Source organism: Scyliorhinus torazame, chromosome 18 (genome assembly GCF_047496885.1).
Source record: "Scyliorhinus torazame isolate Kashiwa2021f chromosome 18, sScyTor2.1, whole genome shotgun sequence".
NCBI classification, from domain to species: domain Eukaryota; kingdom Metazoa; phylum Chordata; class Chondrichthyes; order Carcharhiniformes; family Scyliorhinidae; genus Scyliorhinus; species Scyliorhinus torazame.
In genome coordinates, this window is record NC_092724.1 from 149232394 (window position 1) to 149247472 (window position 15079).

At 45.9% G+C, this 15079-nt stretch overlaps 1 protein-coding gene across 1 annotated transcript in view; it reads left to right on the forward strand.

The window, feature by feature from the left end:
* Positions 1-15079, forward strand: part of LOC140395604 (dynein axonemal heavy chain 17-like) — an 896966-nt gene that overhangs the window by 417142 nt on the left and 464745 nt on the right. Inside the window, exons 30-31 of the mRNA XM_072483576.1 lie at positions 2406-2532; positions 11891-12043. Coding sequence (XP_072339677.1) covers positions 2406-2532; positions 11891-12043 — 280 coding nt within the window. The remainder of the gene's footprint in view (positions 1-2405; positions 2533-11890; positions 12044-15079) is intronic.

Below are 15079 nucleotides of genomic sequence, written 5' to 3' on the forward strand. Positions count from 1 at the left end.
AACACTGCAGTTGAAGCTATTTGCCAGGATAATCTCTTCACTTTTGGAAAGTACATGTTCATTCAAGTTAACTACATGTTTGGTGGCAGCATTAGTCATGCAGCTGAAACATTTCCATTTGACAAGTTTACAGTGCGGGTGTGCTTCATGCAGTTCTTGATTTTGATGCTGTCATCTATTGAGGCAATATAGTAACACAAATGAATCAAATTGAAAATGAAATTAATTTGTGTATCCCAGAACAAGTGCCGGAAAGGGTATGGAGCAGATTTAGATATCCTGCAACCAATCTATTCAGTCTCAATGATTATATCATGGGACTGTGTCTCACCTTAACATTGTCAATGCAGTTGGAAATGAACGTGATACAACTTTGGGTCAAATACATTTTTGGAGAGCTTGGGCAGCCTATAGTTCCCTTTTGCTTTCTCCATAGCAATGCCTTGTCCAATCAGAGGTGACTTGACAGGTAATTAGCAATCTTTTCTCGTGTAGTATAAATTGTTGTGTGATTGTTTGAAATTTGGCATTCTTGCAATTTCCCTGATGAGTTCAAGGCGAAAAACTTTAGCAACATATTTATCTTTTCAGCTATATTCAAGTTCTGTACCAAGCAATTGTAAATCCTCTTCTTTGACAGGAGATTAAAAACAACCAAAGCAGGCATGGCTAGAAGTAGCAAAGGCAGTGAGCATCAGAGGTGAGGTCCCGAGGACCTGGGTGAGTTGCTGGAAAAGTTTGTTCCCAGACCAGACCACAACAATGGCTGGGATACTGGACCGAAACCCCAATATTTAAGTTTATTTGAAAGACTGTGCGGAAAGAATGATTTGTTTCAGGAGTGATTGCATGAAGAAATAAGGGTTGGTTATTTTTAAAACAAAGCTTTATTCTGACTGCAGTATTAAACTTTGTTAACTTCACATCTGAAAAGAACAGCTTACAATTTACACCTTAAACACTACTAATCAATTTCCCATGAAGCAACAACAAAAGAAACATACAGTTCTCAATCGATCGTACTGTGGGAGAATTGTGGACTCAACATCATGCAGACTAGAATTCAACTCCACTCTTCAAAGTTTCTCCAAAAACTGACTCTCTCCATAGCTTTCTCCAAAATTCTTTGCTTCTCTGATGCCTTTACAAATGTCTCTCTGCATTGCTTGGCTCTACCCCGCAATAACCTCATCTCCCTACAAGAAAAACAAATTATCACTGCAGGCTGCAAGACATATTAACTCCCCAGGGACTTTCTCAGTCATATCATAGCCCATTAGCCTGGACTGAAAAACACATTCTTATGTCAATTGCACCTTCTGGCTGCTAAAAACACCCAGGCCCTGCAAAACAGAAGTATTTTTATAAAAACATAACCATTGCAGTCAAACACACTCTAACCCCAGGCTTTTAACCCTGAAATTGCCCAATACTTAGAACTCAATATTCTTAAAGTCTTCTAGTCGTCACACTAACCTTTCTGGCATTTTCCTGAACAGCATTCCTCTGACCAACAAATCTTGCCGTTCCACACATTCTTTTTTTTTCCAGGAACCCCCTCAAATCTTGAACTGAAAAGGCTTGATGGGGTAGACATGGAGAAAATGTTTAACAGGTTTTAGAAATATGAAATATCATTCATAAATTCAATAAGGAATTCCAGAGAAACTACTTTATCCAACGAGAGTTACCACAAGGTGTAGTTGAAGCAAACATCTTCATTTAAGGGGAAACTAGATCAGCATATGAGGGAAGAAGAAATAGAATAAGATCAGATGAAATAGTTATAGGAAACTCATATGGAGTATAAACGCTGGAATCAACTATTAAATGGCCTATTTCCATGGTAGACCCAATGTATCAATTCTGAGAGAAACAGAGTAAATGTTTCAGGTTGTGATCTTTCATCAGTCCTGATGACCTGAAACCTTTGGGTGGAATTTTATGGAGGCGATGGGGGTCTCTGTCACTGGCTGGCGAGCCAGCGAGACCATTGCATCACGTCTTTTTGGAAAAGCCTGCATCATCTTGCGCATACAGGCAAATAATAGGTCAACAATGAGTTTTTGTCTGCTGAGAGCCAATTAGAGGCTGGCAGTTCTTCTGTACTTGGCTCCCCTGTGGAGGCAGTGGGTGTTGCCTGTCCACCAGCCTTTACACTTAGGCTTTATCGAGGTGGAGGTGGGTAGGTGGCACAGTCCCCACCCTCCCACCCAATTAAATGCCTACTCACCACAAAATACACCACGTGGAAGGGAACAACATTTCACCTCTGATCCTGCCAGACCTACTGTGTATTTCCGGCTTATCTGGTTTTATTTCAATTTCCAGCATTAGCATTTTATAGCTTTTGTAACAATTTCAAGTTCTGATTTTTCTTTTCTTTTCCTGTGCTTGCCTTTTAGTTTAACCCTTTGTGAAAAAGCCTTGGCTGAATATCTTGAGACAAAAAGACTTGCCTTTCCTAGATTCTACTTTATATCTTCTGCAGACTTACTAGATATTTTATCTAATGGTAACAACCCTTTAGAGGTGAGACACTTGTATCAATATTTTCAGTATTATCATGAATATTTTTTGTGGTAACTGGCTGTTGCCCAGGAACCGGTTCCAAAGAGATGGGGGCTCCATCTTTAAAGGGCTCCCCGATCGGCACTTCAGCCCAACAGCCCCCAACCCCCATCACGGAGGTCTGGAGGTCTATCCCCTCCCCCAAGATTCACCTTCGTCAACCTGCCCCCCACCCTCCGACATTCATATTCGGCAACCTCCCCCCCAATCTGACTTTCATCGTCGGCAAAGCCCCTACCCTCCTGGACATTCATCAATGGCAAAGCCCCCCCCCCCCGCTGTCACCCCCCCCCCCCCCCCCCCCTCACCGACAATCCTTACCTACATCCCTCCCTCCCCAATGGGCTCCTGCTATGTTCTGCTTTGGCATTGCCCCGACACAGGTTGGCATTGCCTGGAACCTGGCAGCACCAACCTATGCCAGGGCATTGCCTGGGCATATCCTTCTACCCTCGCCCCCCACCCACGGGTGCTATACTTACCTCTGGGAGCGATCCCCTTGACGGCCTTTTGCCTGACAAACCTATTGTAAACCTTGCCAACGTGATGTCACATTGGTGCTGTAAGGCAGCAGTGCGAACCACTGTGGCACCAAACCTTAATAAACTCCAGTTCTTAATGTTTAATCAATACTATGTTCTTGTATAAGTACCATGTGACTTCCATCGACTTCAAAATAACCTAATATTTTTCTATTCAGTTTCACATGTTTTAAAGAGCATTGATTTCCCTGTATGCCTTAACTGAACACTGAGAAATTAGGCACTTTTTAAAATCTATTAATGGGCTTTGGGTATCTTTGGCAAAGTCAATAGTTATGGTCCATCCTTATTTGAACCTAGGAAGGTAGCAATGCAGTCCTTGTGGTGTAGGTACATCCACAGTACTCATAGAGAGGGAGAGTTTCAGGATTTGTACCTAAAAAGAATGAAGGAATGATGGTATTTTTCTGAGTCAGGATCATGTGTGATATGAAGGGGAACCTGCAGGTGTTGTTCCCATATGCCTGCTGATCCTGTCCTTCTAACTAAATTTAGGAGGTGTTATCATTTTAAACTTGGTAAGTTGTGGGAGTGAATGTTTAAGCTGATGAATTGGGTCTCAATCAAATTTGGCCCTGTATGGTGGTTAACTTTTTAAAAAGTTGCTGCTGCCATTGACCAATGTCTATCGTGGTTAACCTTTTAAGTATTGTTGGAGCTGCACTTATCCAGTCAAGTGGGGTCTATGCTATCACACTCTTGACTTGCGATTGGTATGTGGTGGACAGACTTTGAGGAGTCAGGAGCTGAGTCCTTTGCTGCAGAGTATCCAACCCCTGATCTGCTCTTATAGCCACTGTATTTATGTGAATGGTTTAATTGTGGGGGATTCGGTAATGCTAATGACGTTGAATATCAAGTGTGGGCGGTTGGACTACCTTTTGTTGGAAGTACTCATTATCTGGCACTGTGTGATGCAAAGATTACTTGCCACTTGTTCGCTCAAGCATGAATGTTGTCTAGGTCTTGAGGCACACAGGCATAAGCTGCTTCATTAATTGAGCATTGCAAATGGAACTGAAAACTATGCATTTCTGATTTTATGATGATGGGAAACTCATTGATGAAGGGCCTGAAGATATTAGGATAAGACATTACCCTAAATAAATGGCCTCACACCGCCAGGGTCCCAGGTTCTATTCCCCGCTGGGTCACTGTCTGTGCGGAGTCTACACGTTCTCCCCGTGTCTGCGTGGGTTTCCTCCGGGTGCGCCGGTTTCCTCCCACAGTCCAAAGACATGCAGATTAGGTGGAATGGCCATGATTAATTGCCCTTAGTGACTAAAATGGTTAGGAGGGGTTATTGGGGTTGCGGGGATAGGGTGGAAGTAAGTGAGGGCTTAAGTGGGTCGATGCAGACTCGATGGGCCAAATGGCCTCCTTCTGCACTGTATGTTTTATGTTCTAAATCATGGGATCATATGATCATAGAATCACAGAATTGTTGTGGTACAGAGGAGGCCATTTGGTCCACCGTGTCTGCACCGGCACTCCAGCATCATGACTTAGTGCCATTCCTCTGCCTTTTACCTGTACCCTTACACATTGTTTCTGTGTAAATAATTATCTGATGCGTTATTGAATGTCTTGATTGAACCTATTTCCACGCACTTCTAGGTACTACATTCCAGACCCAAATCATGCGTTGTGTGAAACGTTTTTCTCACATCTCATTTGCTTCTTTTGCAAATTACTTTAAATCTGCGCCCTCTCATTCTTTTTAAACAATATTTTATTTGAGGTATTTTCAAATATATACAGGACAAAAATGAGCAAACAACAATAACAGTTAATCATGCACAATTCTTGATCCTTTTATGATTGGGAACAGTTTTTCCCTATCTACGCTTCCTAAGCCCCTCATGATTTTGAACATCTCTATCATCTCCTCTAAGCCTTCTTCTCTCAAGGTACAACAATCCCAGTTTATCCAATCTATCCTCATAACTAGTTTCTCATTCCCTCCAATGCGTTCACATCCTTACTAGAGTGTGGCTCTCAGAACTATACACAATATTCCAGCTAAGGTTTGATTAATATAGTGCATAACCTCATAGAATCATAGAATAATAGAATTTACAGTGCAGAAGGAGGCCATTCGGCCCATCGAGTCTGCACCTACTCTTGGAAAGAGCACCCTTTCCAAGCCACACCTCCACCCTATCCTCATAACCCAGTAACCCCATCCAACACTAAGGGCAATTTTGGACACTAAGGGCGATTTAGCATGGTCAATCCACCTAACTAGCTCATCGTTGGACTGTGGGAGGAAACCGGAGTACCTAGAGGAAACCCACGCACACACGGGGAGAACGTGCAGACTCCATACAGACAGTGACCCAAGCCGGGATTCGAACCTGGGACCCTGGAGCTGTGAAGCAATTGTGCTAACCACTATGCTACCGTGCTGCCTGCTTGGTCTTGTACTCTATGCCCCTATTAATTAAGCTCAGAAGGCTAAGGGCAGCACGGTAGCACAGTGGTTAGCACTGTGGCTTCAGAGTGCAAAGGTCCCAAGTTCAATTCCCACCTGGGTCACTATCTGTGCGGAGTCTGCACGTTCTCCCCGTGTCTGCGTGGATTTCCTCCGGGTGCTCCGGTTCCTCCTACTAGAGGCAGATTGTCTTATCCGTCTTCATGGCGGGGACCACTAACGACGCCCAATCACCGAAGCGCACTTGCCGAATGATGCCCAAACTTCTTCAATGGTACCCAAACAAGACTGGAAGATCTTGGGAATTTGCTGAGTAACATATATTATGGGCCAGGGTTTAGAGATACCAAAGTATATCATGGAGTTCACCTGACCTACAACTTTTAATAGATTTTGGTTATGGGGAGCACAAAGGCCCACTTTACAGGTGTGACGCAACAGAGATCTAAAGTATTTTTAAACAAAACAATGTTCATTATATGAATCCAGTTAACATTTATAAACACACAGTAAACATCTTATCAACTATCAACACTGAACACCCCCCCCCCCCCCAAAGATACAGTACTCTACAGGTAACCCTTAGTAACTTTCCTAACAACATCCATAAGTCAAAGACCCTTTTAACAAAGACAGTAGGTTTGCATTCCTTAAAGAAACAGGTATTACTTTGAAATCATCAAGTGATCTGGCAACATTCTTTAGCATGCAGAGAGAGAGACCAAAATACACCTACTTGGTTTGAATGCAGCTGTCCAACTGAAAACTAAACTAAACCTTAGAGCCAAAAACAGCTTCCAGCTCAAAACGAAAGTAAAAAGCAGCCAGAGCCCAGCTCCACCCACACACTGACATCACTGCACCCACTTGAGAAGACAAACATTTATTAGAGTGACATTCCCATGACACATACATAAACTGCCAGCCCCCACTTGAAGGACATGCTGCCAATCCAACTGCAACTGGTAAAGCCAATCACGCCCCAACAGACTAGGGTCGTTTCCTTGCAAAACAATGAGGGAATCTGCCCTTACTGGCGCCCATAAACCACCGGACCCCATGATATTTAGTCATTACCCTGTTGCCAAATGAGCCGCTCTGTCAGCCAAAGACAAAGTATGCACTCCTTCTTTGATAAGATCAAAAATGCTCTGCGCCACTAAAGTACTGGCTCCTCCTGTATCCAGCTCCATGTGGAGCATATGACCATTTACTTGTGTCAGAACATGAATAGGGGCCACACAGGGGACTGCCAAACAGTTTAGCTGCATCTTAGCCTCAGCCTCTTCTGGGTCACCCAGACACAAGGTCCGGCCCTGGGGCTCACGCCTACCTCAACCAGGGAACCTGGAGCTCTGGCTTTTCTACTGCCAGCGAGTAGACCTAGACCGGCATCCATATGTAGTGCATGGACTGAATCGCCTTCTGCCGAGTCTGGGGACATAGCACCTCTCGGCGGCCGGATCTTTGGCCAGAAGCCAGAGTCGCAGCGGTGTTTGATCCAGGCTGTTGGGATATCACATGAGGGGTGAAGTCCCAAAACATTCACATCCATCTCTTATATCTCTTTGATGCCACATTCCCCACTTTCTTGGGTTAGCGAGATCTGCAGCGCCTGCTGAAAAGTTAGGGAAACTTCACCCAAAAGCTTTTTCTGAATTTCCATATTATTGATACCGCAGACTAAGCGATCGCGGAGCACATCGGACAAAACAGTTGCATACACACAAAACTTGGCTATCTTCCGTATCTTCCACAAATTTGATGACAGACTCACCGGTGGACCTCTCCACCGTATTAAACCGATATCTTTTAATGATTATTGATGGGGTTGGGTTAAAGTGCTGCGCCACAAGTGTCACGAGCTGGTCAAATGTTTGCGTAGCCGGCATTGCCGGACACATGAAATGAAATTTGAAATTTGCTTATTGTCACGGGTAGGCTTCAATGAAGTTACTGTGAAAAGCCCCTAGTCGCCACATTCCGGCGCCTGTTGGGGGAGGCTGGTACGGGAAACTCTGGATTACGCTGAACGTATGCGGTCAACATGCTGTCAACAGTATGACCGTGTGCCACTCATTGGGCGGGATTCTCCGACCCCCCGCTGGGTCGGAGAATCGCTGGGGGCTGGCGTGAATCCCGCCCCTGCCGGTTGCCGAATTCTCCGGCACCGGATATTCGCTGGGGGTGGGAATCGCACCGCGCCGGTTGGCGGCCCCCCCCCCCCCGGTGAATCTCAAGCCCGCGATGGGCCGAAGTCACGCTGCTGGAATGCCTGTCCCGCCGGCGAGAATCAAACCACCTCTCTTACCGGCGGGACAAGGCGGCGCGGGCTGGCTCCGGGGTCCTGGGGGGGGCGCGGGGCGATCTGGCCCCGGGGGGTGCCCCCACGGTGGCCTGGCCCGTGATCGGGGCCCACCGATCCGTGGGCGGGCCTGTGCCGTGGGGGCACTCTTTTCCTTCCGCCTTCGCCATGGTCTCCACTATGGCGGAGGTGGAAGAGACTCCCCTCTACTGCGCATGCGCGGGGATGCCGTGAGCACCCGCTGACGCTCCCGCGCATGCGCCGCACGGCAAAGTCATTTCCGTGCCAGCTGGCGGGGCACCAAAGGACTTTCCCGGCAGCTGGCGGTGCGGAAATCAGTCCGGCGCGGGCCTAGCCCCTCAATGTGAGGGCTCGGCCCCTCAAGACGCGGAGAATTCCACGCCTTTGGGGCGGCGCGATGCCGGACTGATTCGCGCCGTTTTTGGCGCCGGTGGGCGGACATCGCGCCGATTGCGGAGAATCCCGCCCATTGTCCGTGCACTGCAGTGAGGAAATTGCTGAGGCCTTGACAGAAATCTTTGGATCCTCACTGTCTTCAGGTGATGTCCCAGAGGACTGGAGAATAGCCAATGTTGTTCCTTTGTTTAAGAAGGGTAGCAAGGATAATCCAGGGAACTACAGGCCGGTGAGTCAGTGGTAGGGAAATTACTGGAGAGAATTCTTCGAGACAGGATCTACTCCCATTTGGAAGCAAATGGACGTATTAGCGAGAGGCAGCATGGTTTTGTGAAGGGGAGGTCATGTCTCACTAACTTGATAGAGTTTTTCGAAGAGGTCACAAAGATGGTTGATGCAGTTAGGGCAGTGGATGTTGTCAATATGAACTTCAGTAAGGCCTTTGACAAGGTCCCTCATGGTAGACTGGTACAAAAGGTGAAGTCACACGGGATCAGGGGTGAGCTGGCAAGATGGATACAGAACTGGCTAGGTCATAGAAGGCAGAGAGAAGCTTTTCTAATTGGAGGGCTGTGACTAGTGGTGTTCCGCAGGGATCAGTGCTGGGACCTTTGCTGTTCGTAGCATATATAAATGATTTGGAGGAAAATGTAACTGGTCTGATTAGTAAGTTTGCAGATGACACAAAGGTTGGTGGAATTGTGGATAGCGATTTGGAAGGACGGGCAGCATGGTAGCATTGTGGATAGCACAATTGCTTCACAGCTCCAGGGTCCCAGTTTCGATTCCGGCTTGGGTCACTGTCTGTGCGGAGTCTGCACGTTCTCCTCGTGTGTGCGTGGGTTTCCTCCGGGTGCTCCGGTTTCCTCCCACAGTCCAAAGATGTGCAGGTTAGGTGGATTGGCCATGATAAATTTCCCTTAGTGTCCAAAATTGCCCTTAGTGTTGGGTGGGGTTACTGGGTTATGGGGATAGGGTGGAGGTGTTAACCTTGGGTAGGATGCTCTTTCCAAGAGCCGGTGCAGACTCGATGGGTCGAATGGCCTCCTTCTGCACTGAAAATTCTATGAATAATGCAGGTAGGGAATATACAGTGAATGGTAGAACCCTCAAGAGTATTGAAATCAGAGAGATCTAGGTGTACAGGTCCACAGGTCACTGAAAGGGGCAACACAGGTGGAGAAGGTAGTCAAGAAGGCATACGGCATGCTTGCCTTCATTGGCTGGGGCATTGAGCATAAGAATTGGCAAGTCATGTTGCAGCTGTATAGAACCTTAGTTAGGCCACACTTGGGAGTATAGTGTTCAATTCTGGTCGCCACACTACCAGAAGGATGTTGAGGCTTTAGAGAGGGTGCAGAAGAGATTTACCAGGATGTTGCCTGGTATGGAGGGCATTAGCTATGAGGAGCGGTTGAATAAACTCGGTTTGTTCTCACTGGAACGACGGAGGTTGAGGGGTGACTTGATAGAGGTCTACAAAATTATGAGGGGCATAGATAGAGTGGATAGTCAGAGGCTTTTTCCCAGGGTAGAGAGGTCAATTACTAGGGGGCATAGGTTTAAGGTGCGAGGGGCAAGGTTTAGAGGAGATATACGAGGCATGTTTTTTACACAGAGGGTAGTGGGTGCCTGGAACCCGCTGCCGGAGGAGGTGGTGGAAGCAGGGACGATAGTGACATTTAAGGGGCATCTTGACAAATACATGAATAGGATGGGAATAGAGGGATACGGACCCAGGAAGTGTAGAAGATTTTAGTTTAGATGGGCAGCATGGTCGGCACAGGCTTGGAGGGCCGAAGGGCCTGTTCCAGTGCTGTACTTTTCTTTGTTCTTTGTTCTTTGATATTGTTGGCCCAGAAGAGATAACGCATTCGGTCAGCGTATTGGTTCAGTCTTCAACACCAGGGTCAAATGCATCTAACTGCCCAAACAGAGGCATGGAGAATCAAAGAAATTTAAATCTGGGTCCAGAAAATCGGGGCTGTGCCTCAGCTGAGCAGGTTGCAGCATCGACAGCAAACCAGTTTATTCCTCATTGCCAGTTTAATAAGAACATGGGGAGTCCACACCAAGTAAAAATAAGAACAAGGTTTTATTTACAAATGATACATACACTACCCGGTAGACCCCTACCAGGTTCCTCTTTGTCGATGCTGACCTTATGCGCTCTGGATAATTGAGATACCCCATCCCTAGCGGGGAGCTCGTATTTCACAAGGAGCACAGGGAAGACAAGCATTCCCACACCATAGGTCCTGAGCAGGATATTACAATCTCTCCATGTTCTTCCTACCAAAATGCATCCGCCACACTTCTCCGCATTGATCTTCATCTGCCACCTATTTGACCACTTCACCAACTTGCCTATGACCGTTTGAAGTTCTACATTGTTCTCTTCCAGGTTTTGTGTCATCTGCAATGTTTGAAATTGTCCCCTGCTTACCACGATCTAGATCATTGGTATGATCGGGAAAAGCAAGGGTCCCAATATGACCCCTGCGGAATAGTACTACAAACCTCCCTCTAGCCCGAAAAATATCCATTGACTATTACTCTCTGCTTTTTATTATTAAGCCAATTTTGTATCCACGTTGCGACTGTCCCTTTTATTCCATGAGCTATAATGTCTCTCACTAGTCTGTTTTGTGGCATTGTATTGAATGCCTTTTTAAGTCAAAGTAAACCCTATCAACAGCAATTCCCTCATCGACCCTTTCTGTTACTTCCTCAAAAAACTCCAGCTAGTTAGTTAAACATGATTCCCCCTTCAGAAGTCTTCCTACTCAATGCACACTTTTCCATGTGATTATTAGTTCTATCCCAAATAATTGTTTCTAGAAGCTTGCCCACGACTGATTTTAAATAGTTTGGTCTGCAATTTCTGGAGTTATCCTTACAACCCTTTTTGAACAATTAACAGCACCACTTATATTTTTAGCATGTTTAACATTGGAAAACACTCAAGATGCTTCGCAGAAGTAATATCAAACAAAATTCAACACTTACCTACGTAAAGAAATGTTCGGACAGATGAACAGAAGCTTGATAATGTAAGATTTTAATAGGCATGCGTTAAGGGAAGAGAATGTGGTGGAAATTTAGGAAGAAAATTCCACAGCTTGTAACCAAACAGCTGATGCCCAGTGGTGGTTTGAAGGAAATCAAGAATGCAATCAAGTATGCCAATGAGGGAAGATTTGGAGGAACACAGAGTTCTCAGACAGTGGCAGTCAGAAGGCCTTCTGTAGGCCGACAACTACATTAACAGCCACAGGCCACCATTTCTGGTGTAAAACCTCCTCGGGTGGTATTATTGGGAATGCAACCAGCAATGAGGGGGCCGGCGCTATCGGGAAGCTCGGACTCCAAATTCATTACATTATTATGTTAGGACAGATGCAGCACATCTTGGGTGCAATGTGCCTGTCCAAAACCAGGCAGGTTCGGAGGTGATTATAGTCACTATATACCAATAATACGCAGGGGTTTTGCAAGAAATCATTAAAAATTAACAGAATCACTTCTGATCATGAAATATGTGCAATGTTGACCGAAGTGTTTGTGAATTTCTTGAAAAAATATTATTATTGTGGTGATTAATATTGCTTTTTATTCGAGGTGAGTCAACATTTGTCAAAACTGTTTGATAATATGGCTAAACTGAAGTTCCAAAAGGATGCAGATAACAATATAATGAAAGTTGGAATTGGCATGTCCAGTAAAGAAGATGAATACGTGCCATTTGATAAACCGTGTGACTGTACTGGGCAGGTGAGTGTAAATACATTTAGTACAATGCTATGATTATTTGATTATTGTGAAGGTGTTTGATTACTTCTGTAATGTACAGCACTCATTTGAACTGATTTGGTCATTCTAAATTGCTGTCACTTGCTCTGCCTCACTTGTATTGGAGTTTCTGTAGTTCTTTTAGTTTGACGCTTTGATTTTACAAAGTGAATTGATCTAAGCTGGTTGCTGCCCACTGGAGTGGGTTTTGGAATGCAAACCATCGATGGAAAGCTTTGTTGTGAAAGAAGATCTTTTTTTTTAAATCTATTTATTCTCCACATTTCCATCATTTTCATCAAACAAACAACAAAAGAAAAACAAACACAAAAAAACAATCCCAAATAACAACAGCCCCCACAATATACAGTCCGATACATCCATTCGTACTTTCCAGGTAAAAATTAACAAAACGGTGAAAAAGGTAAACCCAACTCCACCCTTCTCCCCCCCCCCCCCCCCCCCCCACCCAGAGTTCATTGGCAACCAGTCCCCAAAAGTGCATGATACAAAGTCCCTATGAATTGTAGAATCCATCATTCATCCCCTTTAGCTCAAATCTTACCTTCTCAAAGGCCAAGAATTCAAATAGGTCCCCCTGCCATGCGGAGGGACAGGGTGGAGAAACTGACCTTCACTCCAACAGGACCCACCTCCGGGCAATCAGCGAGCAAAGCTAAAATATCTGCCCCCACCTGCAGCTCGGGCCGGTCCGACACCCCGAAAATCGCTTCTAAAGGACCCTGTCCCAAGTCCACATGTCGTACCCACACACTGATGCAGAGCACACCAGAAGATTGAAAGAGCACTCCTTCCCCCTCTCCAGCACTGGCAGTAGGTCATCGTACTCCCTCCCTTTCCTTGACCCAGGCCACAGAAGCAAAAGAGCGACAGCAAGGAAACATATAGCTTCCAGACATTAAACAGTCAGCAGTACAATAAAGTCACCAGCAATCTGCGAAAGCAGTTCTTCAATACCTTCAGCTAGTTGCTCTGTTGAATTGGTCCGCCACCCCTTCCCACTCTGCAGCACGGGCAGTAGGTCATCTTACTCCCTCCCTTTCCTTGTTCCAGGCTACAGAAGCAAAAGAGACAACAACAAACAGACACACAGCCTCCACGCAGCTGTAGCTGCATCCGGATCAATCTGCCTGTCTCCCCTTCCTGTAGCTTCCAACAATAGACTTTCAAAGTTGGAAATAATCACACTGGAATATCACACCAACATAGAGCAGAGTAGAAGAGTGAAAGAATATCTCTTCCCCCTCTCCAGCACCGGCAGCATGTCATAGTACATCCTTTCTTTTCCTTACTCCAGACCGCAGAAGCAGAAGGGGCAGCAGCAAAGAACACATTGCCTTCAGGCACTTGCAGCCACATACGGACTAATCAGCAAACATAACCTGCAGCCAATTGAGAGCTGTGAATTGATCATATAACTCACAGGGTGGCACGATGGGACAGTGGTTAACACTGCTGCCTCACAGCTCCAGGGCCCCGGGTTCAATTCCAGCCTCAGGTGACTGACTGTGTGGAGTTTGCACTTTCTCCCCGCGTCTGTGTGGGTTTCCTTCGGTTTCCTCCCATAGTCCAAAGATGTGCAGGTTAGGTGGATTGGCCATGCTAAAATGCCCTTTCATGTCCAAAATGTTAGGTCAGGTTACTGGGTTACGGGATATGGTGGAGGCGTGGGTTTAAGTTGGGTGCTCTTTCCAAAGGCTGGTGCAGACTCTATAGGTCATTGGCCCCCTTCTGCACTGTAAATTCTATGATTCTATAATAATGCCAGTTCCTTATTAGAATTAGCCTTCAGCTGTGCAGCTAGAGGCTGCTGACAGGATCTGTCTTGGAAGTGTTCGGTAGGACAGATGGGCAGCAGCTGTAGTTGCCCCAGTTATGGGTATGCACAATATGTAGGATGGCCTATGGGCCCTGCAGATGCCGAGTCCCTCACCCTCCAAGCCCAGGGGCGACCCCTGACCTATGGCACCCAGACCCCCGCCTAGCCTGTCTCTCCCTGAGGGGTTTCCGCCCCCATCACCGAGCACTGGAGCAGCAGCTCCAGTGTCCCTGGGTATATGCCTACTCAATAGCTACTCAGTTCCTCAGCCCCCCTCAGCAGCCTTTGCCCTAGCTTCATTTTTTTACATGGGACTGCTACACAGCACCCGCAGGACCTCTCGCTGGAGAGCTGCTTAGCTCCCTGGAGGTTGTTAGATTGGGCTTCAATCTCATTAACGAGATGTAGCATGATTTTCATTGGTGTCAATTGGTGTGTGGTTAAGTCCAGGGAGGACTTACCACACCAACGGGAGCAAGCCGGTTCGATTGTGAATTGGAGCGGATCCTGATTTCGGCCTCTCCCACGGTTTAACCGGCATGTCCAAATCCACGCCGGGCGCAATGCGGTCATTAAATTGCATCCAATATAAACAAAAATCCATTCGCCGAAGTCTTTATGATGCTTTAATTATACCCCTGGCTCCCAAAAGGTCTAGCTGGCTTGCAAACTAGGATTTTTAAAAACACGACTGCAGCAGTCATGCACACACTAACCACAGCTTTTCGTCCTTACTGCACCAAATACATATAATACAATATATCCAAAATTACTACATTCATTACACTATTCACAGAATGAAAGGGACTTTTCCCAGTATCCTTACAATATTAAACCCTCACACAACATTAAATTGGAAGTTTACTTGGTGATTATCTCAGTGCTGTTTGCAAAACCTTGCTAAATGCAAATTGGCTGCTGAATTTCCCTATATTTCAACAGTGACTATTTTTCGCTTGATTGATTGTGAAAACTTTGTTGTACAAACATACAGGCAAGGAGGTCATTCAGCCCCTCGAGTGCTCTGCCATTTAATAAGATCATGGCTGATCTGACAGTAACCTTAAACCTGCTCTCCGCTTACTCCTGAAAATCTATTACCACCACCCCACGTCCCCCTTGCTTATCATTTAATTTTCCAGCTCTACTTTAAAAATATTCAAAGACTCTGCTTCCAC